Here is a 26454-nt window from a genome sequence, read left to right on the forward strand (position 1 = left end):
TTTGTTTTTCAAATGTTGTGAAATAGCTACTAACTTTGGCAGCTATTCAGGACATTTCCACCCACTTCCAGCTGGTGGTTTGGTACATACAGATTTTCCATAATTGCTGCATTGTAATTTGCACTCTTTCTTCCATTTAGTACCTCTGTTAGCCACAGTTCCAACCGGTTTCCGCTAGGCGACAATAGATACCTGTGCAGATAACTTCTTTTTTGTTTTGTTTTGTTTCCTTTTCTGTACCCCTCCTGTTTTCTTTTTTTTTTTTTCCTGAATGAACCATTTTTAAGTCATAATAGAACCATTCAGTGCCTTTAAAATCTCTTCTCTTTTAAATACTGTTCCGGGAAGCACTTCTACTCCTTTTTTATAGGCCCCAAAATCTGATTTCTGAGGGGGTTGGTTTGTCACTGTAAGAATACTGAGAAAATCCTGGCCTTTCATATAGATTGAAGAAAGTTTTGTTGTCCTCTTCTTTTCCAGCTGTAAAAAAATAAACTTTGCATTTTCCTTTTTTTTAAAGAATTATAGTGACTGTCGCAGGGTAGCTGGGGGCTGAATGTGCTACAATTTAGACAGAATCTCTTTCCTCTAAGTACGTTATTGTTGACCATTGCTTCGTGCTCAGCACTGGAGGAAAGTCCACAGTTCTTTTGTACTTTTGTATCTGATGGACACTGCTGATACACAGGAATACAACGAGGGCAGCTGCAGTGATGTTAACCACTCTGCATTTGTGTATGACACGTGACAGCAGGTATTTTCTACTCCTGCACTGGAGAGCAAAACGTATGAGTGCTCCAGTGCTCAAGACCCTTGCTAACTAAATTAATTTCAGACTTATGTACATGCAAATTAAATTAATTCTAAAACAAGAGTGAAACTTTAATTCTGTTGCTTTCAAAGCTAGAGAATTTACTGCTTTTCCTGAACAGCACTGTTTTCATCCTGATTATTCCCAAATGTCCCTTTCTTCCCAACTGTTGTACTGGTTCTTACCAGTTTTCTGTCCTATGACACTGGATATGAAAGGACTGTGATCTTTTTAAGGTAAACAATCAATGGCTAAAAGATGGTGTGAATTGCAAAAACTGCATTCACCTCCAAGTGTGGTTTTCCCCCTCAGATCAGTGTACTGTTGGAACCTTCATCCACCAAGATGATTCTTATTCTAGACAGGAGATTTAACACCGATCAATCTAATCTCAGAGCAGAAGTGGTGATAGCTCTTAGGTGGAAGCTGCCCAGATGTTCCTGAGCTGTCAATTTGTGAGCGCTTTTAAAATCTTGACACATGGCTATGGTGTTTTTAAGGTCTTGGTTTCCCAGAGAAATGAGGTATCCATCCTGCCTCATCTTTCGGTCCCCATTCCTTCCCCAGTAATTTTTGTACACATTGGCAATATCTGGCCAAAGTTGTCTCAGTTAGGTTTCTAGAACAAGAAGGGTTTATAGCCCTCAACGGTGCTTGTTAGCCAGACAGCAGCTGGGCAGCAGAACCTCTGATTGCCTTTTCCTTCTGTCAAGGAGCAACAGCCTTTAATTAGGTTAATCTGGACCCACAGAGCCTGGGACTCACTGTAACATTAATCATCTTTTTCCTAGCCCCAACAGGTAGGAAGCCTGGGAAACAAGCCAAGGCATTATGAGAGAGCAAATAATGGATGTGATGGGGGGCTGAGGTTATAACAGTTCAAGGGATATGCAGCCATTGGAAAATAGCTTTCCTTTGTCTTGCTAATCACAGAACTGCTTGTTCTCTTTTCTATTACAGTCCACTAAAATCCACTATTACAGTAGTTCTGGGTCAGCATATATTTAATAAAACAACCGATGTAACACAAACATTTGAAATAGAGAAATACATCTTGCATCCTCAGTATTCTGTGTTCAACCCTACTGAACATGATATTGGTGAGTATTTTTGTTTCAAAATTTTATTTTTTATTTACTCAGCTTGTTTTAAGTTTAGTTGATTTGTCAAAAAACTACCTTCATAGTGGAAAAATCGTAGAATTGTAGAATAGTTTGGGTTGGAAGGGACCTTAAAGATCATTTAGTTCCAATCCCCACCCCCAGCTATGGGCAAGGACAAATCATAGCTATTAGGAAAGGCTTTCAAGAGCAGGGGATTCTTAGTTCTACCAGAGTTATAACAGCATCTGAAAGCAAGACAAATTCAGATGAGAAATAAATTGCAATTTTTAACTAATTATGATAATTAGGTTTTGGAGCAATTTACCTAGATGCATGGCAGATTCATCATCACTTCAAGTCTTTGTGCGATTAGGCATTTTTTCAGCTGAACCAGAAACTGTGGGCTTGATGCAGGAATTACTTGGTAAAATTCTATTGTCTGTATTGTATAGAGGATCTGACTAGATGAATATAATAACCCCATCTGCTCTGAAAATCTGTGTTACTAAGAGTCACTTTTTACACTGAGAGAGATTTAAAAATCAGCTGTCTTATCAGTCAAAAGTTAAATGCCCTTCTGATTGACCTTATAATATTAGTCAGAATGACAATAGATCAGCAACTTGCTTCTTATCTTCTGATCTGCTCTTGTGGAAGGTGGTACATCACCCCAGGGTGTCAAGCTGCATGAGCACTTTGTCTATGAGACTACGGCATTGGGGATGTTCTAGGTGAGGCATGTGCTGGCTTTTTTTGCTCCTGGGTGGTGAATATTTTTTACTCTGTAGCAAAAAGCATTCAGAATCTGTGTTGGTGGGAGCTCTGTCACAATGTACCACGAGACGAACTGGATGTGGGTATTACTCTGCTCTGAGATATCCTGGTGCAAACCATTGTTGGCACTTTGAGATCTCCTAACCTTTGAAATTACACTCAAATTTGGCATGCCTCACTAATGCGCAGTATCCAGATCTAGGGTCAGCTGAACATGGAGTGCCTAAGATGAGCCTAATTGCAAAAACAAGCAGGTAGAAATTGGGGGAGTGTGAGGGGAAGCTGTGGGGGCATGTTTTGCCCTGTCAATGGTTTCTACTGATACAGCAGAAGAGTTATTTCCTGCTGAAAATGCTTTTCGAAAGGAAACAACTACCACATGAGTGTTTGCTGGGAATTTCAGGGGATTCGGGAGCAGGCAGAGTTGGTGGGGAAGAGGAGGTAGGTGAGGAAGGGAAAGCTGCTGAGTATTTGAGCATGGTTTGTGTGGGCTTCTCAGCTTGTGAGATGCTCTTTACATGTTCCACAATGGCCAAAAATTGTAGTCAGTAGAGAAATAAGACTAACAGGCATATCCATCTCATAGCTCTGTCCTCTTTGCCTAGTGTGCCTAAACCCAACATGCTGCTCTTGTTACTCCAAACACAATGACCCCTCTGTCGCTCTACAGCCAAATGCAGGGGATTTGCTGCAGGGAAACCAACATTTCTCCTATTTTTGACATCTTTCAGTACCAAGCTCATGATGCTGCACAGCTCTGCATTTACAGTTTTCAGCCCCATGGAGTGATAGTAAAAGTTGTGCAGGTTGTGTAACTCTTTGTAGCTTTCAGAAGCTTGGTTTTGAAATATCCTGATTTTTCTATTCATTAATTTTCAAGATGTTGAATTTTGCTGAACTCCTTGATAACAGAGCATTAAATACACCAGCTCTTGCAGTAATTATTTTTCAAATCAAATCGGAATTAGGCAGGTGGCCAGACTTTTAGAAGCAGTGAGCACTTGCACATCCCACTTATTTCAGCTGAAAGTTGTGGATATGTCACGGTTATTTAACTTTAAGGTGGGAGGAGACATATGTATTTTCTATCTTCTCTACAAAGGCAGTGAAGCAAAATCTGCTCAGTGAGCACAGCATAAAGTAAATATTCCCACAAGGGGAGTAGCTGAATCTTTCAGCCTTCAATTTGTGGTGAAATGAGGTGCTGTTGAGATGAGCCTGTCTGTCTTTGATTGAAATATCTTAATTAAGAAAGGCTTAGGGGATAATTAAAGTTGTATCTGAGACCCATTGCTGCCAATCCCATTAAAGAAAGGGAACAATCACTTTGTTCCTCCTATATTTTCTGTTCTGCAGCTTTGATTAAGCTTAAGAAGAATGGTCAACGCTGTGCCGTCAAGTCCCAGTTTGTTCAGCCCATCTGCTTGCCGGAAAGTAGCACTGTTTTCCCTGATCAGTTCAAATGTCAGATTTCTGGATGGGGACACAGGCATGAGAGTGAGTAAAACAAGAGTTGGTGTCTGTGTAAAAAAAAATATGATATCTAAAAAATAATGCTGAATTATGTGTTATATAACTGATAGTTTTGTGAAATATTTTCCAAGAGACTTCTGGTGGGAATCTTCCTACATACCTTTAGATGTTTACAACATTTGCATTTGAAATAGTCACCCTGAACTTCCTTTGTAGTTCTTGGAATTTGGAGTGTGGTTCCTTTGACCAAATGTTTGTGTTTATTTTAGGATGAGCTGAGCTATGAGCTAGCTAGATCTTCGTGGACTGGGAGGGGAGCAAGTGGCTTAGTTATAGGTCCAAAGACTTGACATGTTAGTTGAATGAACCCTACCTCTGGTTTCTCAAGATAGATGCCAAAACCTGCAAAACATACACAATCAGCATACTAGGTCTATAATGGAGGAGATCTTCACCTTCACCGGTAATTAACTTTGGAAACATCTACAGGAGAGGGCCAGACTTTGGACTAAGAAGTGCTTACATTCAGCTTGAGAAAGGTGGAAAAATACATCCTATCCATCCAGATGAGGAATTTCAGGATTATGAACCTCCTGCTTGGCTGTGTTGCTTTGATGTGCAGATGGCAGAAACTGATGTAGACAGATGAGAAAGATGGGGGAGTTGGCTGCCTAATTTTGGTTAGAGATTTAGTATGAGCAAATGTTGTCTTGATCTAAATGTGTACTTAAAGGCAAAAAGAGGTAATGGAACTTTTAATAAATTGATGATTTAATATCACATCTGGAAAGAGGAGAAGACAGGAGTTCTGAGAGACTGTTCATGAGTCTCTAGAAAATGAGAGAATATGAAGTGGATTAATGACTTAACATGGAATACTGTTATTTTAAAGAGCATGGAGTCTGACTGAAGGAGCAGAAAGTGATCTGATCATTAGAAAAATAATTATTTTTTAAAGAGATCCACCACACAATACAACTGGGATGTGCTAAGTGTGTTTATATGTTCTATTGTGCAGTATGCTTCCATGTCATGCTCTTCACATTCAATAAAAAATGACTTTCTTTTCCTCTCTGGGTTATTTTTTTCAAGATGTATCTGGTTATTCAGATATCCTGCAAGAAACACTGATTCCAATCATTCCTGAGGAAAAGTGCAGAAGTCCTGAAATTTATGGAGCAGAAATCACTGAAAATATGTTCTGTGCTGGCTACTTTGATAGCAAATCTGATGCTTGTCAGGTAACGCTGTGAGTTTTCTCTGCAGATAATAGAAATGTATATTATTGCCAGAAATATTGCAGTGGTACAGTGCTCACTTTTGACATTAAAGTGTTCCCAAAGAAAAGAAAGGTTCCTAAAGAAAAGACAACTTATGTGACTGCACCACCTTGCTTCTGTCTTTGGTTTGTAATCTGGTGTCAATTCAGTTCTACAGAAGGGCAAGACCTCCAGGGTGTTATATTCCTCCTACCTTCATAAAAGGTCATGGCTACACACTGGAGTGTGTAGTGAGTTGCTTTAACCCCTGGCTGAGCTTGCAGTGGGATGGCAATGGTTTGCTGGGCAGCTGGCAGGGAAGTTGTGGCAGGCCAAGCAGCATGAACTTGTGTGGAGCCAAATCCCTGAGCTGCTTCTGCCTCTTACCTGAATAAAAATAAGGATACCTGGGTAGGAGCTGGAGAGCAGTGGTGGGGTTTGGAGGAGGAAGGAGCTGAGGTTAGTATTTAATGAGGTGGGATTTAATGGTATAGAGTATCAGTCAGTTGGAAACGGTGTTTCATGACTTCAGTCCTTCATGAAATGACCTCATGCTTTTACTGCTTTGCATGCCTTTTTTAGTTATATCACACCTTGGTTCTGAATAAGAGTGCAGAATTGTTGTGGTGATAGATGAAAATATTTTTAAATGAAGGATCAGATTAGTCCTTACGTAAACCTTAAGGTTTTACCTAGAGTTCATTTTGAAGGTTATTCTCTACTAAAATAAATGTGGGAACAGGCAGCACATAGCTAATAGATGGCAGTGAGATTATGTAAAGTGAAGAATATAATGTATGCTGTGTGCTGGAACCCCTATAGAGATCATAAAAGTGTCCAAAGAAAGGTGTCAAGAGTGAAATAGCAGCAGCCAGCAGTGGCTCAAGGCTTCTGAACCAGAGCTGGGAATTGATTCTAGTTATTGGCTGCAAGTGTTCATACTCACCAGAGAACTAGAGGCTACTTTCCTTGGCCAGTCTTCCTTGCCTTATCCAGGAAGCACAAATAAAAGATACAGCACAGTACCCGATTCTCACTCCCTGCCCTGGAAAAACAGAGTTGATCAGGAATGAGAGGCAGAAAGAAGAAAGAAGAGGGAAGGAGAGAGGAGCTGCACAAGACGAGTAGTCTGGAGAGAGTTGTGAAGTCTGAGAAACAGTGATGAAGAGTCAGTGATGTTGCTGAAGAACAGTGCTCATGACATGAAATCATTATAAGTGAATCAGTAATTCATTTTTTTTTGGTGACAAGTCTTTTGGCAGACTTTTAGTGTGGTCTAAGGACAAACAGCATAAACCTCTAATGTCACAACAAATGTAGCTGACCTCTGAGTTTTCTTAATATATGCCTGGTAAATTAAATTATAAACCATCTGTTGTGTATTAAAATACTTCAAGACCAAGAAGAACAAGCAGATAATGTGTTCTGCTTGGTTATTTTTAAAGATTTTATCAGAAACTTTTTTGTTTAATCAGTGTACCAGATACCAAAATTGCCATCAATAAGATGATCTGTGGAGAAATAAGCAAGTTCTGAGAAGTAAATTGATCTCAGATGCACAATTTCATTTGTTGTCCCTCATTTACCACAGAAATGTCCTAGTATAAAGGCAACATAATTTCCTTACCTACTTTGCTCCTAAGGTGTTTCCTTTTAAATAGGATAAAAATGTATGTCTCCTTAGTCTCAGACAAGTAGAGTGCTGGTTCCTTTCACCAGTAGTGTTTACTAAGTCACATTTTTCCTCTCATTTCCAAGACTTTCATTTCTGTAGAAGTCAACCTCAGAGCAGTGTGTCATCAAACATTGGTTTGGTCTTATTTTCAGTTTATGGTTTTAACAGCTAGGTAAATGCTCAGTAGCATCAAATTCAACAGATGCAAGAAACCCCATATGCCACATAAACTTATAGCATCTCACAGTCACGTGGAGAAGTGTGTATGTATGTGACACCTTTCTTTGAATGATGAAATCATGAAAACTTCCATGATCTCCAACTCTCCATGGGAGCTGCAATAAACTGCACTGAGAAACTTGCCAGATATTCTTTGCCTTACATAACATGCAGGGCCCATATTACAACATAGCCTAAGCCTCAAAGACTTCTTTACTCCCATGGAAAGTGATCTTAATCAATCATAGTATTCAGTAGGTGTCTGAATATAAAAATGTTTCAGGTTTTTAAACAAAATCTGATATTTTGACTCTTTCTTTCTATGCAGAATTAACCCCCCCACCATTATATTAGAAGTATGTCTAAAAAAACTCTGTTTTATAATGAAACTTCAGTAGACCACTACTTCCATATCTTCTTTTTAGTTAACATCTCACATTCAAACATTCTTAATTTAGGACTTTCCTGAACTGATCTTTTTCTTACTGCTTTTTATCAAATTAGATAATTTTTTATTCACTTTTAACACAGGGAGATTCTGGTGGACCTCTGGCCTGTGAGGAAAGTGAAATCTCTTACCTCTATGGGATTATCAGCTGGGGAGATGGCTGTGGCAGAGTCAACAAGCCTGGAGTATATACACGAGTGACGAACTATGTAAAGTGGATTAATGAGAAAATAGCCCCTAGAAAAGCTAGTTGAACACTTGAATATCTTAACCTTTGAAGCAGGGTTCAGGGGTCTTTTGGTTTCATTAAAGTGGCATAAATATTGTACTACAAGTTACAGTATGGTAACTGTCATGGTAATTCTTAGCAATTCCAAACCGGTGCTAGAAATGAAATTCCCTCCCTTCAGAAGTGATCTCTTGAATTTCAGGTTGAGAGACACCAGTAGATCAAGATGAAGGTGCTCCTCAGCTAGCTGCAACAAACCAGTTCTGGGGAAAAACCAGGGGGTTTAGGTTTTGATTCAACCAAACATGTAAGCGTATTTTTATGTTCCATGAGCATAAAATCAGGACCATGCTTCAGAGCTCTGTTGAATCTGGTGTGCAGTCTTCCAGCAAGGTTAACACAACGCTTTCTGAGAACACAAAGCTTGCTGAATAATGCTGGGAGTCGGAGCACCTGATTTCAGGCCGATAGTCAGGACCTTCTGCAGGCTGTGAGCTGCTCCTCACCCTGAGGACAGCAATGGAAACACTTCACCTTAATGATAAATGCCTAAATATTTCTTCAATTTGACAGTGTTTTGAAGGTGTCTTAGGTTTTGTATTAACAGGTTGTTCAACTGTTTAGGTAATTCAGAAAGGAGGTTTCTCTTAAAAGATTTTTAAACTGGATGGCTGGGGGAGCAGCTCAGCATTTTCCTTGAGGATTTGGTGATCTCATAAACCTCAGGCTTCGCTGTCATGGTCTATGGAATTGTTATGGGAACAATCAAAGAAACTATTACAATATATAGCTACTGAGAGGCTGTGGATTCAGCTTTGTTACCAAAATAAGGGCAGAAAATGATTCAATTAAAAAAAAAAAATCATTGTATAAAGAATGGAAAACTACAACTTTTATTTTTTATTATTATTATTATTAATACAGGGAACCTTTAGCCAGGTCAGATGTGTATATTTTGAAGTGTCAATGTGAATTGTATTTCTTCTGAAAATGAACGTTTTTAATTCTGCTGTTGTTTCAAGCAAAGCTGTGTTTTAAGATAGATAATTTTGGTGCCTAGTTACTCAGAGATATGTTTTATTTTGTAGTATTGGCAGCATCTTCATGGGCTCCTTAGTTGTGGTAAATGATTTCTGCAGTTAAAAGAAACTTTGTAAGGAAAAATACCCAAAACCTGAATTTGTTTAAGTGCAAATGTATAACAAAGTTATCTAGATAAATGATGTAAACTGTTTAATAAAAGGTTTTACCCTCTGTTTCTTGGACTTAATCTGTTATGGATAAAGTTACAATTAGATCTTTGAATCCCTCTGTAGGTTGTTCAACAGGTTTCAAGCTGGTAGAAAAATGACACTTTTCTGTGCTGGAAGGCATTGGAAAAGTTCTGCGTAAAGGATCTATTTCATCTGGTGGTGCTCCCACTTTTATGCAAGCGCTGCACAAGTTTCCAGCACTTAGTGTAAGTGCTTGGATGTGATTTTCAGCTGTGAATACCGCGAATGCTCAGATCAAAGTCTTCAATTCATTTTTCTGACGCACTAAACACTAGCTTGAGAAAATGAGATCCACCTCTGGGGTCTTGATTCCAAAACAAGCTGAAGACTTGTTGTCTGGCTTTGCCTTCCTGCCCCTTTGCAGTATGAGCCTGGCTTGCTTAACTCCATAAAATGAATGTGACTGTGCAACAAGACTAACAGTACCTGCTGCTGAAAGACAAGTATTAAATCACCATGAAGGAGCTATTTACTCTTCTTTGGAAAGGATTCATTTGGAACAGGTTTCCACAGAAAGCTTATGCCATTCTGGACATCCATATCTGTTCTGTGACTTCAGCTTCACTTTGAAATTAATATCCATCCCCTGTACATGCGTTTAATCTGGCGTGTTATATGTATTCTCTCAGCCTTCTTTTGCTGTAAAGAAGGCAGCTGTTTGACAGGAAAGGTGTTAGACTGCTGTTTCTGATAACGTTGCGTAGAGCTTTTTAGCTGTCCCATTTTCAAAATCTATGCTGCTCATATCAGTATACAGCAACATCAGTACAATAAATAACACTTATTTTTTAAAACATATTGAATGTTCATAAGATGAGACAGTCTATTTTCTGCCCTCAAAGGTCTAAATGATAAATCTTCAGTCAATATTGTCATACTTTGAATGCATTAAAATTATTTTGTGGCATTGATTTGGTGGAACTAAAGTTCATCATTTAAGCATCTGCTGTGCAGCTACTAACACTGTATTAAGTACATAAAGCCAGCCTAGGGGTAGCAAGTAAACATTTAGGTTAAGCAAGAGGTCCTTGCCTGACCTCTCACACCCCTGACATTGACCACATTCCCATGGGGCACTTCAGCACCTTCTGCCTCCTGGCTTTCTGTGGAGCATTACCCCATAGAAACTTAACCTCTGTATTTTTCTCTTCCCTTTGAGTGTTTATGGCTTTGGTTAAAATGAAAAGCCAATCTAAACTTCCTAGTGAAATTTTATCTGGTATTTTTCCTAACACTTACACTGAAATTGAATTTGAATGCAAAGCCAGTTGAACAAACACCTCCCTAATTCATTATGAAACACACTTAAAAATGGTTTTATTAAATTATATGTTATTCCCTGCAAACTGACCAACTCAAAGGGAAGAAATAAATGCAAACATCTAAAAACCCCTTCTATTATGCTATTGAAAGAAAAATGTGCTGTATAAAAAAAAAAGCTGAAGAAATAATTACCATCAAATAAGATGCAGTAGGAGTATTTTTAGAATAATGGACTCTAATTAGTCCATTGCTGGTTGAAATAAATCCGAGGACATCATTAACACATCTTATTCTGTTAATTGTAGCTGCTCTGGGTTTGGTGTAAGTGGGTTGTTATCTTGTGACAGTTGCGTTACAAAGAAAAGGGGGGGAAAAAGGGAGTATTTTTATCCGGGGTAGTTGGCTGCATGTCTTCTGGGAGGCGAGGGGAGCAGTAATTACGGGTTTGGAAAGAGGAATTTGGGCACTGTAAGAGGGGTGGGGGAAAAGGGGTGTTTCTGCCCGCCGGCGCCAGGCCCCGCTCCGCGGAGGCAGAGGGCGCGCAGATCCGGTCCGGGCTTTCCCACCGCCCCCAGCCTCCGGGCTGCTCAGCGGTCAGAGGCAAAGCCCGGAGCGGGGTTAGGGCGGAGGAGTGGGGTCGGCGCCTGCCCAGGGTCGCACCCGAGGATGTCGGCGGGGCGGCCGTCGAGGGGCTGTGGAGCTCTGGGTGCGCCCCTTGTACTTCCCTCTACCGACACCCTGCAGGAAAAATAGTCACAATTAATTAACCCCCAATATCGCGGTACAATACATGAATAAAGAAAGAAGGAAAAGCTTCCCGGGACCCCCTCTCCCTTCAGCCAGAGGCTTCCCCCTTCCCCTGCCCGCCCCACTGCCCGGTGGGGCCGGGGGCGCCGAGGAGGGCAGGGCCGCGCTGGCCGCTCGCCCGCGTAGCTCCCTGTGCCTGTGCGGGGACCTAATAAAGCTATTTTGAAAGTGACCCCTGGTCCAGAGCGCGGGGAGGGAGCAGCGAGCCGGGTGCAGCTGTCCGGAATCATGACTGAAGATGACGGATTCCGTGCTGGTGGAGGGTCACGTCAAGTTGAGAGATGGAAAAAAGGTCCCTGCTCGCAGCGCCCCTTGGGCCCGGCCCCGCGGCGGGTTGGGGCCGGGGGTCCCCCACCGACAGCCCCCTCCCCAGGAAGGGAAAGAGCCCGCTCTTCCCTCCTCCGGCCCTGGCTAACCCTCTCCTTTTGCCTCTCGTTACAGTGGAAGAGTAGGTGGCTGGTGCTGCGCAAGCCCTCCCCGGTGGCAGGTAAGAGGGGGCCTGTCCCGGGGGAGGGAAGGCAGGTGCCGGGGTGTCCCTCCCTCCCCCGCCCGCGGCTGGGGGTTCCCGAGGGCAGGGATTCAGAGGGCTCCCTTCGAGGTTCGCAGCCGCCGGAGATCACCCTCGACGGGTCTCCCCTCAAGCCGTCGTTGCTCTTTCCTCTTGTTTTTTTTGTCTTATTTAATCGGGGGAGCGGGCAGTAAATTATCTGGCAACGAAACAGGCGGACAGAAATAGGAGTCGGCTACCGCCGGAGCCCCCCGGAGTCACCGCGGCCAGTGCCCGGTGTAACGTTGTCCCTCGGGCTGCCAGTGGTGCCCGGGTGTCGGGTTGGAGTAGTTTAATACCAGGCGCTGACTAAAACCATCGGGAAAGGTGACTTCTCAAGGCACAGTTCTTTGGTTTTGGATCCCGTTTATTCTTCAGGGTGATTGGTGGCTGTAAAAAAAGCTGGCATTGTAAGCTCCGTAGGTATTTTTGATCAGTATTTTGACATAAAATATCACTTCGATTTAAAAATAAAATGACATTTTGAATTAAAAAAAAAAAAAAAAAATCACTTCCCTGCTTCTGAAGAGGAAATTGAAAATGTTATTCAAAGCCAGCATTTTACTGCTGGAGATGCAAAAGTAGGTTTCAGGTTTCCCTAACTGTTCCTAACAGAGAACACATTTGGGCCTGAAAGTATATATTTTCCACATAGAAAATGTGAATCTGCACTGCTGCAGAATGGATTAAGGCGTCTTTTCTAGGTTGTTGCTGGTAGGCTAAAGATTTCTTAGTAATTGAAAGTCTTCAGACCTAACTCGCTGTACTTGGGTCATTACAGTTGTGTGTTAGTGTCTTAAATGCCTGTGTTTTAACTGGCTTTGTTAAACTTCCCCGCATCTGTAGATCCTAGAGCTAGTATCTAGACATGTGAACACGGGCCTGGATTTCTAAGTGAGACAAGTTTGAAGGGGGAAAATGAGGGAATTTGCTTTGAAAACTTACTGGCTGATCCTGTGGCTTATTCCTCAGGAATAGTATTTTATTCTAGCTAAATTAGCCAGGTTTACCAGAAAAAGCCTCCAGTGATTTACTTCTCTTGCTCTGTAAACCATAGCTGTTCTTTCTTCAGACACACAACTGTATTGCAGAATGCTTGAATCTCATTGTCGCAGCTGTTTTTGCTAACAGGTGGATGAAAACAGTTGTTAGGCAATGCAGAGCTCTGCTTTCGCTAGCAGAGGGTTCAGTCTTTTGGTCATTTTTCACCTCTTTGGAGTTACGCGCATCCTTTGCTGGGCTGAGGGTGCAGGGCACCTTGCCAGGGCTTGGAGCACCACACCCTAGCATTCATCAGATGGTGCACAGGAGGCTTTTTCCTTATGGTATGCAGGGGAGCTTAAGCTGTGGATGGAGCAGCTTCCATACCGATCGTTAATTGCACAACCAAGTGCTATGTGATAGGAAGGGGGAAGAGGAGAGAGAGCCCTTGTTAGAAGTGCAAAAGAGGAGGCCTCTCCACTTTTTCTTGTCTTTTGGGGCTGCTTCTGAAATGTGCGTTTTCCATGGCACCCGAATTGCTGCATAGTTACAGTGTAATAAATACCTCTAGGAAGGGGTTAAACGCAAATGGTGACACGGGAAAATATTTTCCTTTCAGAAAGCTGTGGCACATAATGGTTATTTAGCAATGGCTACTGTGTAGCATTTAAGTAGGAAACTTGAGCTGACACCAACAATCTGGCAACGCAGTCTGCTCATCATTTAGCAGTTGAGTAATCTGTGAACTACTGTAAGAATTTCATTTGTGGTTCAGCATGTTCTGATGGAAATACGGGTGACACTAGCCTCTTGGTCTTTAGTGGTGGTAACGTGAACAGCTATCGTAGTGTAACTTCTGATGCTCTGAATTGAATGAGTCCCACACTCCAGAGACTGTCTGAGAAACCACTGGATTGTTGGAAAGTAAACCGGAAGATTTTTTACTTGCCTCCTTATTTCTGAGCCTGCAGATTGCCCTTGAAACATGCCTTGAATGTTTGCTCCCTAAAAGCAGGGGCTACAAACTACTTAGGGATGGGGTGGGAAAAGGAAATTGAGTTCTTGCACTGACTTATTAGACTGACCCTGACTTTGTGAACCACCGTTGTATTGAAGAGCAGCACTGAGAAATGTGTTATGTTCTATATTCTGCCTCATCATCTCTGACAGTTTTGCTTCTTTTAGACTGTTTGCTCATGCTTGTGTACAAGGATAAATCTGAACGAGCAAAAGGGCATAAGGAGAGGAGCAGCATGACCTTAGAAGACATCTGTGGCTTGGATCCTGGGCTACCCTATGAGGGCTTGAATCACACGCTTGCAATCATCTGTCTCTCTCAAGTTGTGATGCTGGGATTTGAGAACAAGGAAACAATGTATGCGTGGGATGTACGAATCCGCTACAGTTTGGGGGAAGGTAACCTTTATCTTATCATGCTTTGTTTTTATCTTCTGGGGGAAAAAAGACAAACAAAAACATAGCTAAAATGCAAACAGTGAAGTATAGTTAAGGAAAAGACTGTCACTCATTTGAGAGTGAAGAGACTGGTCTTCACTTTGCATCTTAAAGCAGGTCTCTCTTATGGTAGGTTTTGGTCATGGTACTGCCCAGTACTGACAGCTAATTGTGGGAGCATTTGGGTTTTGATTTTGGCACTGAAAGCGTGTAGCTTTGAAGCAAAGTGACCAGATTTCTATTTCTGGTCCTGCAATTTACTTAGGGATTTTGACGACAGGTTTCAGAGGGAGCCTGAATTAAGAGGAGGAGAGTCCTGAGTTGCACTTGACTCGTTTAATCCTAGTTTTCTGAGCTGCCTACCAGGAGTTGTATTTATAATGCTTATTACTGCTGGTGTCCCCTTTCAGAAAGAGGCATCTTGCAATAAGGACTGTCATCAGACACAGTCTTTCCAGCTAGCTTCAATCTTATGCATCCTTTTATTTTATTTTCTTGGTTAGCAGCTCTAAAATGGTGAACAAAGACTGGTAATATTGGTAATCCGCAGTATCTGTCTTATGTTTGTTTAGTCATAACTAGGGAAGGAGGGTAGGTGTAGGGAAGACGCACATTAGCCATCTTAATCATTTGTTACATATGCTTTGCCATCTGTTGCATTGCTGGACTCATTCCTTTGCAGTACATACACAGAAAGATGGTGGGAATTTTACAGTAATGAAATATAGAAGTATCGCAAGAGAGATGTATGGGTGAACCACTTGGAGCTGTCAAATATGAAGCCTTGCATAAGGCGAAAGGTTAGAGATAGTTTCTGAACAATACAGGCACGAGTAGCTGGAGTAGTTGATACACTCTGATGGAGCTGTGTTGTGTTCTGGTTCTGTTTCTTTACTGGATTTAGGATCTATTTACAGCATACAAGGGTAGGGCTGGCTTTCATGATCTTGCACTGGTGCAGTGGTGGGATAGAGAGAGTATTTAATCTCAGTCTGGTTGTGATAGGGGGCAGTGTAGCAGCAACAAAGATGTTTGCTTTTTGTTTTTGAAGGAAAGTGAGGCAGAAATACAGTCTATTAGATGATGATGTGTGTAGCCATGAAGTAAAGATATAGTGGGAGAGAACGTGTGTGGAGGTGAAGAAATTAAGAAGAAAGAAACCAAGTATAATTGGTTGAATTGGCAATAATTTGTAGAACATCAATTCCAAAAAAAGCTTAGGGGAAGGAGGATAGAGCAGAGTACAGAAATTTGTTTCAGGATTTCATCCCTGAGTGAAGGTTCAGTTAGGAGAAAGAAGCCAAATTAATGTGAGTCTGGTTTGAGTAGGAAGAAATAGAAAAGAATGGAATCTTAGCTGAAGAGAGGATGGTGGCTGGTGTTTTTTCTTGAAGCGTAGTAAGGTTGCCTTTGCGTGCCTTGGAAGTAAGGTTGCTGGATGATAAAAATAGACTATGGACAGATGACCTCAGAGTCTGGGAAGCAAAAAAAAAAAAAAAAAGGAAAGAGAGGGAAAGGAGTAAAGGAGTTGTTCCTGTTCTTGAATGAAGACCACAGAATGGAGGCATTTGCACCGGAGTTCCTTGTATCTTCCATCTGCTTTTAGCAGGTGAGGTGGATGTTATTCCTGGAATAAAACAACCAGGATCAGAAAAAACACTGGGATTAAGCGAGATGAGGCACAGGTCAGGTGTGAGAAGAGTGCTTGAGCCCAAACTCATTCTGAGGAAGTTAGCATACTGCAGGTCAGTGATTAGCTGGGAGGAGATAAAGGAATTTAGGAGCTTAAATAGTACCTTTTATTCGTGGTCATAGTCAGCTTTTTATCTTATTCATTATTTTTTCAGAGAAGGAGAAGTAGATGGTTGGGGAGAACTGAAAATAAAAGTCCTATTTACAAAGAAAGCAGCATATGGCAAAAGCTTCATGTCCAGATCTGTTTGCTGTTTCTTTTTTCCTTAACTTTGGCTTTAGATTTGGATAGGCTGTTTTTTAACAGGGGTCTAGAATCTGAGCTGCAGCTCCTTGTTTTAGCAGCTCTTGTAACTTACAACTGATTGTATGAAGAGTGTACTTCATTCCTCATTTATGAGGCAGAAAGAATACTGATGCTTCTGCTCCTGTGGTTTAATTGCCAGTGAAGTGCTGAGCAGAGGGGTTGGAAATGATATCAGATTCCTTACTGAATGTTATTCATCATGATGGTTTTGATATCTTCTTCATAGTTTATGTTTAACCAGGTTGTGTAACAACTGTGTGCCCAAAAGGGGACATCGTGTGACTACTGATTTGCTCCCTAGCAATACTACTGGCAAAGCTGTAAGTAGAGCTGTGGTTAGTTAGATCTATCCCTGTCTCCTTGCACATTTCACTCGAATGACTTTGCGGCTAATTCTGCTGGAGCCTTAGGGAACTTATCTAATGCACGTCATAGATGAGGAGTTGACTTACAGCTAAGATGGTAGCTAAGAATGTAGCAAGTGTTTAGATGAGAAGCAAGACTCAGACCTAGTTGATATTCATGACGCTTGAAGAAGTATAGGCAAGAAACAGGGAAAGGTGGTTGTAAGAAGCGAGACTACCTGGAAGTTTACCCTATAGATTTCACAGGCAGGTAGCTGTTTTTATGATCTCTGAAGGATAACCAAAAGCTAAATCTTTGTGCTTCTTGATAAATGCTCTACCGAAAGCCTCTGACTGAAAATGTAACAGTCCTGATGCTTCTCTGTGCCAAGACATATTTTTGTCTTTCTTTTTATTGTCTAATTACAAGAGAAAAGAAACTGAAGGAGTAGTGGAGGCCAAAGCAGTTGTTTGAGAATTAAGTGCCTGCTCACTTAAATTGCTCCTTTTGAAACCCTGTGAGATTTGAGCCCTTGAAGTGTACCCAATAGCTTATAATTCAGAATGCAACAGCTCTGGAGGAGAAGGTGGGAGACCAGCCTAGAGCAGTTGTTACTTTAGGCAAAGACTCTTGCAATATAGGGGATACTGGAGTTGGGATTTGAATCTGAATTTTGTAAAATTGGATGGGACGGGTATTTCCTTTCCTTCTCCAGTCTTTTGAAGTTTATGCTGTGAAATGTGAAGAATTAACTGACATCTAACGGTGCTTATTACCTATGAATCACTTACTTTCCTAGTAATTTTAAATGTCTGGGCATCTACCATTACCAACTCCCAAAAGATTCAAAGGTGGGAAAACGTAATTTTTCCCCATTTTACTGCTAAGGAAGGAATGAAGCTGTTTATTAAAGGCTGCAAATGAGTCAGTGACAGAGCTCTGGTTAGAACTTGCCTACTACTTTGAGCCTTGGCTTTTGGGCTCCTTGGGCACTGTGTTATGTGTGTGTGTGCATGCACTCAGAAAAGGAGGGGCACAGGCTGTTTAGAGAAGGAGACGGAAAGAAACTCATGTGGTGATGCAAGGATGGAAGAGGTAACTGAAGCGTCGGCTGGATAACTGACTAATTTGAGATGGGGAATAGCCTGAGTTAGGATAAATCAATAATTTTATGTGTGTGTATATATATATATATATATATATATATATATATATATATATATAAATTTAATTTGTTATTTTCCTGTCCCAGACTGGCATAATAGAGAGTAATGAGTTTATAGGTACTCATATGTGACTGTTTGGGCTCTGCTTAGAATCTTTATGCTAGAGCCTCATGGTATGGTCAGGGGTTGGTCCACATACCACAGATGAATAGGATGACTTATATCACATAAGTCATGGTACCTTCCTTCTGTTTTCCATAGTAATGTTCTTTTTCTTCCTTATCTGATAGTTCATAGATTTCAAGTTTTTGTAGCACCTGGCACTAAACTAGAGAGTGGGCCTGCTACCCTGCATTTCTGCAATGACATTCTCGTCCTTGTAAAAGACGTTCCTCCTAGTGTCATGGGGCAATGGAAGCTTTCAGATCTGCGTCGGTATGGAGCTGTCCCAAATGGATTCATCTTTGAAGGGGGTACCAGGTGCGGCTTCTGTAAGTACAAGTGGAACTTGTCTTCTAAAAGATGTTTGAAACCTCATGTAGAAATGTAAATGGTAGTCTCATTCCAAGTGGAGATTGCAGAACCAGCTGTGCTGCTTTGCCATACAGGCAGCCTCTTATCAGAGGGTCTGTTCTACTGAGCAAATTTCTGCAGGCTTCAACCCTGATGTTCAGTAAAAATGTGACTATGTGGAATCCCGACTGAACACTGCCTTGTGGCTCTTCAGGTGTTCAGTCACCTATTGCTCTTGGACACAAAGTAAAAATAAGGGAATTAAATTTTATGGATTCTGTCAGGCAAAACATAAAAATAGTTTAATGTTCATATTCTTAAATTGTGATCCATTATTTTATTGTTTGCAGAGGGAAAATGAGACAGAGCTTTGAGGTTACAGGTGGCATCAAGGCTCTCATTGTGTAAAGGCAAATGTCTAAATCCCATAGAGGACTTCTAGCTCTTAAAAGTTAGGAACTTCTGTCTGTTCCTTTCTCTGTTAGTAGGTTTGTCACTTTATGGGACCATGAGATTTATGAGGTCTAAATGAAAGCAAGCAAGTAAGCTGAAGCTAATTTCTGTACCCTAGTAGCTAAGAAGTATATTTAGAGGCAGAGTAATTTCTTGTTCCAATGTCCAGTTTAGTGCACGCTCTCACTTCAGATAAACACAAAGAATTATGCAAGAGGAAAGGAAAGATGATTAGTGCCTTGGTATAATATCATATAAATCATTAGAAAACGAGGTTTTAACTTCAAAAGTTTGAAGCCATGCTGAATTGATGAGATCTGAGTGCGAGTGGGTATGCAGATTGCCAGTGTAGATGTGAAATTGATTGACTTGCATACTGAAATGTGGAAATAATGGATTTCTTCAATTACCAAACTGAAAAAGTAAAAGGTTTAAGCATCCAAAGTTATTCTGTCATGAGACTTGTAGCCAAATTTAGGGAAGAGGGTAATGAAATTATTTTGACTGTTTTACCCCAGGGGGGTTTATTTTGTTGGTTGAAAATTACAGACCTGAGTTACAAAGATTGTAAGTATAGACTCAACAGTTATATCCTGATTCCTGATTTAAGACACTTGTTTTCAATGTGGAAGATTTGGGTTCAAATCTTTCCCTGCCTAATTCAGAGGTTACAGTTAAAGAAGGTTTTCCACTATTTGGAAGAATGTGTTACAGCTTGTGAGAAAAAAAAAAATCAGTTTTCTCTTAAAAAAGAAAAGCAGGTCTCCAGCTTGGCTTTGCGTTGCTCATCATAACCCTTTCAGCCTGGCACTTCAGCCAGTCTCCAGTCCACTCCACTGTTCTCTTATCTGGTCTGTGCTTGATCTGTCTGTCAATTCATATATTACAGGAGATGGTGCTGAATTCCTTGCTGAAGTCAGCGAACAATCTGCATCCACCAAACCAGTCATTTTATCAAAGACTGTCCGACTGGTTAGGCATTATCTCCCTTTTGTAAATCTATACTGGCCAGTCCCATTCAGCACCTTGGAAATGGACTCATATTTTTATTACTTTCTATTGGTGAAACTATATTTTTGCACACATTCTTCCTGTGAAACTCTGAACGCAGAGGATTAGTGAAGTGGCGTTTTAAATACCACTGTAATAAATACCATACTAAAAGGAACTGATAATCTTGTGGTTGGATTGCCTTTCCTCTCCATAAAAAAACCCTGAAGCTCCAAACAGAAGCACAGCTTACTTTTGGATATTCCTGTGGTAGAAGTCATGTCTTAAAGGATATGAAATCTGTTTTAGCTTTCTATTCCTTGCTTCTTCACTAGATTTTTCATAAATATAAAATGCTTAATTATATTTACAATTAGTTGCTCATTATAGGTTTTGTACAACTCCAAAGGTTTTGGTGCTCAATCCAGGCAGAAGGAAACCATCTGAGATTATGCTGATTTCAAACATTAAACTAGGTGCATTTTCAAGACATTTAACACTAGTTTACTCTTAAGTAGGAAAAAGAGTGTTTACATTTTGAACTTAATATCGGAATTGTACTGTTAGAGATCAGAAAATACTTTCTCTGCTCCTGACAGCTGCAAATTTGGCTCTCTCTGCCCCCAGCTCCTCTAGCTGCAGCTCAGTCACGCATACCGTTTGCAAAAAGCCTGGCATCTGAGCCTAGGAGTTAATTAAGAGGTTGACTTAGAGGAATGGGCTGGAAAAAAGGAGCCTTTCAGTTTCCTAAGTTGCTAGCTCAGTTAGAGCGCACTACACTCAATTAGAGAGACCAGTTGCCAGGAGAATCTTGACTTGGAGGTTAGTGTGAAAAAATTCAAGTAGGGTAATAAAAGGGCATGTTAACACTGTGAGAATTCAGGCTCTCTAATGTTCAAGTACTTCAGTATTAGCTTCCATTAGCAGTTTGAAGCTGCCTCATGTTTTCTAGCAGCATCTCCTAGAAGAGAGGAACTTGGAGGACCTGTGGTGCCCTTCGAAAGAGCAAATGATGCTGCTGCTATTTGCAGGATAAGCAGGATTATTTCTGTGATTTTTTTTCTGATGAAATTAGGTGCTTTCTGCTTTCTAAGACTTCTGCAAGTGGCTCTTAAAAGTCATTCTGAAATAGTAGAAGTGACTACCAGCATATCTGAAAGGGCCAAAGGAGGAGACGAGGAAACCTATAAGGAATGGGAATTTATTTGAAAATAAGAAGCAGTCAAAGTGGTTGAACTGGGGCAATGTCTGAATTTCTTGAAAGACTCTGGGCTGCATAGGTTATAATTTCTATTTATGTGCAGCTTTTTTTCTTTATGTTACTTAGGCCTACTGTAGGCAGCAGACATTCTTATCTTCTTTTTAGTAATCATGGCCACTAATAGGAACACTGGCTGTAATTTTAACCAGAAAGAAGAGCAGCCTGAGACACTTTTTAAAGGGGGTTTGCATGAGGCCAGGATTGATAGAATCTGGTTTAACAACATGATGATTACCATGAACTGAATTGCCATGGTTTGAACTTGTCCTGTAGCTAAAAGACTTCAAGCTCTAGCATTGCCTGGCACCTGTTAGGAGGAATAATTCATGGGAATGGACTGACTCTTTCTCCCTGCTTTCACACACAGTACAGAATTTGAAGGAATTTTTGGTTATTGTGCCTTTTGACAATGTGTTTGCCCATGGGTTTGCTTTTTTAATATGATGAATTAAAACAAACCATTGACAAGTTTTAATAATACTTGAAAGTTTTATGAAATTGGCAACTTCTCTTGAATGTTTGGGAGACTGTACAATGCTTTACTGCTGACTACCACAGAGGCTTAGTGTTTCAGCCTTATGCAAGTGACTGCAGGCTGCTTTTCACCAAGTCTCTTATCCTATGATGAGAGTCAGTGAGTGAGCTCTTTGGTGTAGTAAACAGCTGCATGGTATTACAGTGATGCATACCACATATTTCTTGGCTCCCAAATGCTTCTGCACAAAATCTGTTCCAGCACATGATTGATATGTCTAATTTCTAGTAAGAAAGCAGAAATGTAACTGATGGATTTTATATATGCTTTTAAAACACAGTTAAGCTTTACCTATTCATATGCGTTTTACAAGGACTCCCAAGCTTCTTTCCCTTGCAATCTAGCTCTACCTAGCAAAACAAGAATGAGGATGTTTCCTGTGACTTGATCGGCAACTGTGGTGGTCAAGTGAATAATAGAATCTACAAATAAATTTCATCTTGGGCTTTCCAGATATATGGTAGTTCTTTGCAGAAATCATCCCTTGAGTTAAGCAGCCAGCTTGTAAGCACATGTTTACTTTTGTGTTTCCATTAAAGTCAAAAGCTTATATAGCCTCTTAGGAGTTTAAGTAAGACTCTTGACAATAGTGATAAAAGAACAAAGTGGTCCAGTTGTACTCTTTATGACAGAAATATCTAAGGAATGCTCTTTTCCTGAGTGGTAACGTGGATATGTAGGATTCTGCTGAATTATCAAGACACATAGTATATCATTGCCCTTGAGATATGAATGTCCTCTGTCATGTCGTCTCTGTATCTTGCTTACTTACTGAACATGGAATGGGAAGGTCATATTCAGAGTCCATCAAAGCCTTGTGCTGCCCTGATGCCTCAAGGAAGGTATGGCTTCTGGCATCAGTGTGATTCATGGGGGAGGAGTCATACCATTTAGGATTAGGCAAACTGGTTTCCCTAGACTCCCTCTACTCTGTGAAGGGAGGAGAAGGCAGCTCAAAGGAAGAACTGAATTTCAAATCATTCCTGAATACATGCTTTGCACTTAGCTTTTTTTAATTCAGTGTTCTCTGACTCTTGGCATCTCTTGGGCAGGTGGAATGGGACAAGACTGAGTCACCACCAGAAACATTCATACCTGTCAGACTGCGTGATTACTATTGTAATCTCCTAGGTCTTTGATCCTGAAGCCAGGGCATGTGTATGTGCCATAAGGAAAAGTGGGGCAAACTTGTTTTTAAAAACAATACTAAGGAACAATGCCAGAGAAGTGCAGAGTTAACTAGGCTTTACTCTGGTTTACATTTCATGATCCTGTGTGTGCTCACCTTTTCAACCGCCTAAACATACCTCAGCGTTTTAATATTTGTCTATTCTGAGTCTCAAGTAATACATTTGAGACCTTGTTCTCTAGAAATGATTGGCAAGCCAGCCCTTAAGTATAAATTTAACTTCTACCAGACTGCTAAATTTCCAGCAGTTCATCAAATGAAATAAACTGTTTCAAGAACAGGATTTCCATTTCTTTAGCTGAAGAAGTTTTGATCAGTAAGAGGAATCCGATGTGGTGGAGTGACAAATCAAGTTACTAAGATCCTGCTAACAATGTTGTCCTGAACATATTTAAGCAGGGCAGACAAAGATTTAGATGGGACATAAATTAAGAATGACAAAAAGACTGTTGAGCAGAATATGCTTTTCCTAGAGTGGTCAGTTTACAACTTGCAGGTTATATCTAATTTACTAAAATAATTATTTTGGTTTGTGGTCCACTCTTTACTATCCCCTTTGTTTGAATCCAAAGCCCTTCATCAAGTAGTCAAAAGTGGATCCATTGCTTAAGTAAAATGCGAATATCCTGTTGGATACAACAGGGCATACGTGTGGAAAATGATGGGGATACAGGCATTCTGGTCAAGACCAGCTCTGCTCCTTGGACTAAAATTGGCAAGAAAGCATAAACAATTCAGAATTGACTAGAGACATGCGGAAGGGAAATTTATGTCCAGATTAGGGGCCCAGGTCCCTAAGAAAATAATAAGCAAAAGCCTTCTGCAGGTCTGAGATTTGCTATTGTGGTTTTCTGGTGTGCATGGGTGGTCTTTTGCCTGATGTTTTAAGATTTATTTTTTAATTTCCTCCTATGAGTAATATTTGGACTGGCAATTCTCAAAGTGCTCTGTGGAGCACTTCTAGTCTTGTGTGTTGTCCATGTAGCCATTTATCGTGCAGCTCAGAACTTGTTTGTTTACTTAGTGATTCTCATTCTAATTTTGCTTGGGGCTATTCTTAATGAATGGAAAGCAAAATATCAGAATAGAGCAAAGGGTAAAGATCTGATGACAACCTGTGGAGTTGTGTTACATTCTGTTAATAATAGACACATAGAACTTAGTCTAGGAAAATTTATACTATAATCCAGCAATATAACCAAATCCTAATTCATTGAAATATAAAAAGCTGCTCTCAGTTAAAACTGGGTAAAAGTAAAAATGCCTTGGTTCATTTTGATAAAGACACTTCAAGAATTCCTGACTATTGCACAGCTAAGATTTGTTCTACAAAATTTTAAGGGTATAGAAGAATAAAAGACTCAGATGGGTGTTGAGAATATGGCTTGTATTTCAGCATTGCTCTAAGTGCCTGAATCTCAGAAAATTAGTGTAAAAGACTAGGTAGCTATTGAATTTATGTGTATGTTTGTGATGTAGTACATGTGTGCTGACCTGAGTTTTTTTTCTTTTTATATCTTTGAATAACATCTTGTTGATGTCTTTTCATGGCTTGCACTTAATACTGTGCCATATTATAAATAACATCATCGAAATATATTTCTAATGTATCAAAGTGAAAAACACGTATTTATGTTGTGCTTTCTTGCAGGGGCTGGTGTATTTTTCCTTTCTTGTGCTGAAGGAGAGCAGATCAGCTTTCTGTTCGACTGTATCGTCCGTGGCATCTCCCCGACGAAGGGCCCTTTTGGTTTGCGTCCAGTCCTACCAGGTTAATATAGGAAGTATAAAGTAACTGAGCAAAGTAGGAACTTGCCATGTCTAGCGCTTTATTGTTGTGATTGTAAGAACAGCTTGCAGACACTAAGGGTACAGAAAGTGCAAAGTGGTTTTCATTCTCAAATGTCACAGTATTGGTTTATCAGTTGAATGTATCCAGTTCCCTCCCGGTGCTCTGGCTCATTCATGTTCCTGGTGATATTGTTAACTTCAGCCTTCTCTTATTTAACAGTACTAAAATATGGCCCTTTGGATTGAAAGAAACCCTAACCTCTAGTTTTAAATTTACATAGTTCAACTATGTAAATGCAACTATGTCTGCATTACTATTTTGGCAGTTTAATGGAAAACTGATTTCTAGGACATTTTGAATTCATCTGAAACATTTAGAATGAAGCCTTGCCAACCTCAGAAACCTTTCAGGCCTCCACATCACATTTCAGTTTTGCAGCTTGAGTATCTTTTCTGATGTGCAAGGACTAAATTCCTTTTCCTATTTCATGGTAAATGCTGCATGTGCTGTAATGTCTAGAGGGGGAGTTTGATGGCATCACAGTAAGCCCTGTTTCCTTTTGACTTTAACAGATGAAGAAATATAGTACTGAGTCAGAATGACTGTGTCAAACAGGGCAAGAATGTCAAAATGAGAGTACAGAAAAATATCTGTGAATTGTCAGTGGGTTATAGTGGGAATAGGCAGCAAGAATGGTGAAGGATGAGGTGGGATTTGTGGGAAATACTTATTTTTTGTATGTGTTAGACAGTTAACAGGAGTTTGTCAGGGTTTTAATAATGTTCTAAGTTAAGATCATTGCAGGAAGGAAACGTGATTGGAAAAATTAGATCTGGATGCAAAGCCTGTGAAAATAATTATGAAAAGTTAGTTAAGCTAAATGCAAGGCTCAGTTCATCTCTTCTTTCCCGTAGTTGTAACACCAAAGTAAATAAAGTAAGCATAATAGTAGGCAGTAAAACCTCACTCGTATATGATGATCTGCGTTTGCGTTCAGGTAAGTGGAGTTATTAAAAAAGCAAACACCAAACTTCAGTGACAGAAACCCAAAAGAGCAGCACAGGTACTTAAAGCTCTGCTATCAAACACGTTTTTCTGCATATCTGAAAGTGTATTACACATATACAACTCCTAAATTTGTCATTTAACAAAAATTTGTCTAGAAAAATTAAGCTTGCAAGTAACTATTCTGTTGTCTTTTATTATTATTTTTAAAATTTTAATTTTAGATGGCATCTTCTTTGAAAAATCTTTTTTTAAGAGGCACATAGAGATAACTGTGCTTTCACATCTTGGTTATCAACTCTGGAATTTGTGGGTTGTTATACATAGCCACATACTACATTCCCTTTCCTCTTTACAAACTTTGACCTCACTGGAGTGCATAAAGTGGATTTGGAATATCCTGGGAGTTATTTGGTGGTTTTTGTAAGGGAAAACCTCTTTTCTGAAGTCTTTTGTCTTTTGTGCTTGATGGACTTGCTGCTAAAATGAGGTGAAGATAGACTCAGCCACTTGATTTCACTTTGCTTCCCTGACAGGAAACACTTTGTTTTACTGGCAGGAGCAGTATTCTGTAGGGAACTGTGCTCACATTCTTGCAGACTCCTTTTTCCAAGCTACTTTGACCTCTCTAGCTTACATTTCCTTCTATCTTTACCTTGTCTCCCCTAGTTTGTCGTTACCCCCATGTACATGTCCCTTCACAGAAGATTTGTATTTTTTAAGTTCTCCTTCATTTATTAATCCCATGCAGAAGCTTGCATGGAGCTGTTTAAGGCATATGCAAGTGTACAATAGTAGTGAATCATCCATGAAGTAATTTTGCTTACCAAGTATGCTATTACACAGAATGTAGTGTATTGCTTGAAAAGGTCAGGTCTCTACCAGCTA

The 26454-nt window shown here is 40.3% G+C and overlaps 2 protein-coding genes across 3 annotated transcripts in view; both read left to right on the plus strand.

Annotated features, from left to right (window-relative positions):
- HGFAC (HGF activator) overlaps positions 1-9247 on the plus strand; it is a 45534-nt gene extending 36287 nt beyond the window's left edge. The window contains exons 11-14 of the mRNA XM_061467978.1: positions 1772-1911; positions 4045-4185; positions 5254-5402; positions 7846-9247. Of these exons, the coding sequence (XP_061323962.1) occupies positions 1772-1911; positions 4045-4185; positions 5254-5402; positions 7846-8016 (601 nt within the window). The 3' untranslated portion in view covers positions 8017-9247. The remainder of the gene's footprint in view (positions 1-1771; positions 1912-4044; positions 4186-5253; positions 5403-7845) is intronic.
- A 2119-nt stretch (positions 9248-11366) lies between these two features.
- Positions 11367-26454, plus strand: part of DOK7 (docking protein 7) — a 64157-nt gene continuing 49069 nt past the window's right edge. Inside the window, exons 1-5 of one of the 2 annotated variants that reach the window (XM_061467982.1) lie at positions 11367-11627; positions 11777-11822; positions 14034-14279; positions 18119-18319; positions 24421-24540. In XM_061467982.1, the coding sequence (XP_061323966.1) occupies positions 11574-11627; positions 11777-11822; positions 14034-14279; positions 18119-18319; positions 24421-24540 (667 nt within the window). In that variant the 5' untranslated portion in view covers positions 11367-11573. The remainder of the gene's footprint in view (positions 11628-11776; positions 11823-14033; positions 14280-18118; positions 18320-24420; positions 24541-26454) is intronic. The other variant, XM_061467984.1, reaches the window with a different exon arrangement.

Source organism: Pezoporus flaviventris, unplaced genomic scaffold (assembly GCF_033815535.1).
Source record: "Pezoporus flaviventris isolate CSIRO_AGI_PZ_B2104156 unplaced genomic scaffold, CSIRO_AGI_Pfla_v1 ptg000002l, whole genome shotgun sequence".
NCBI lineage: Eukaryota > Metazoa > Chordata > Aves > Psittaciformes > Psittacidae > Pezoporus > Pezoporus flaviventris.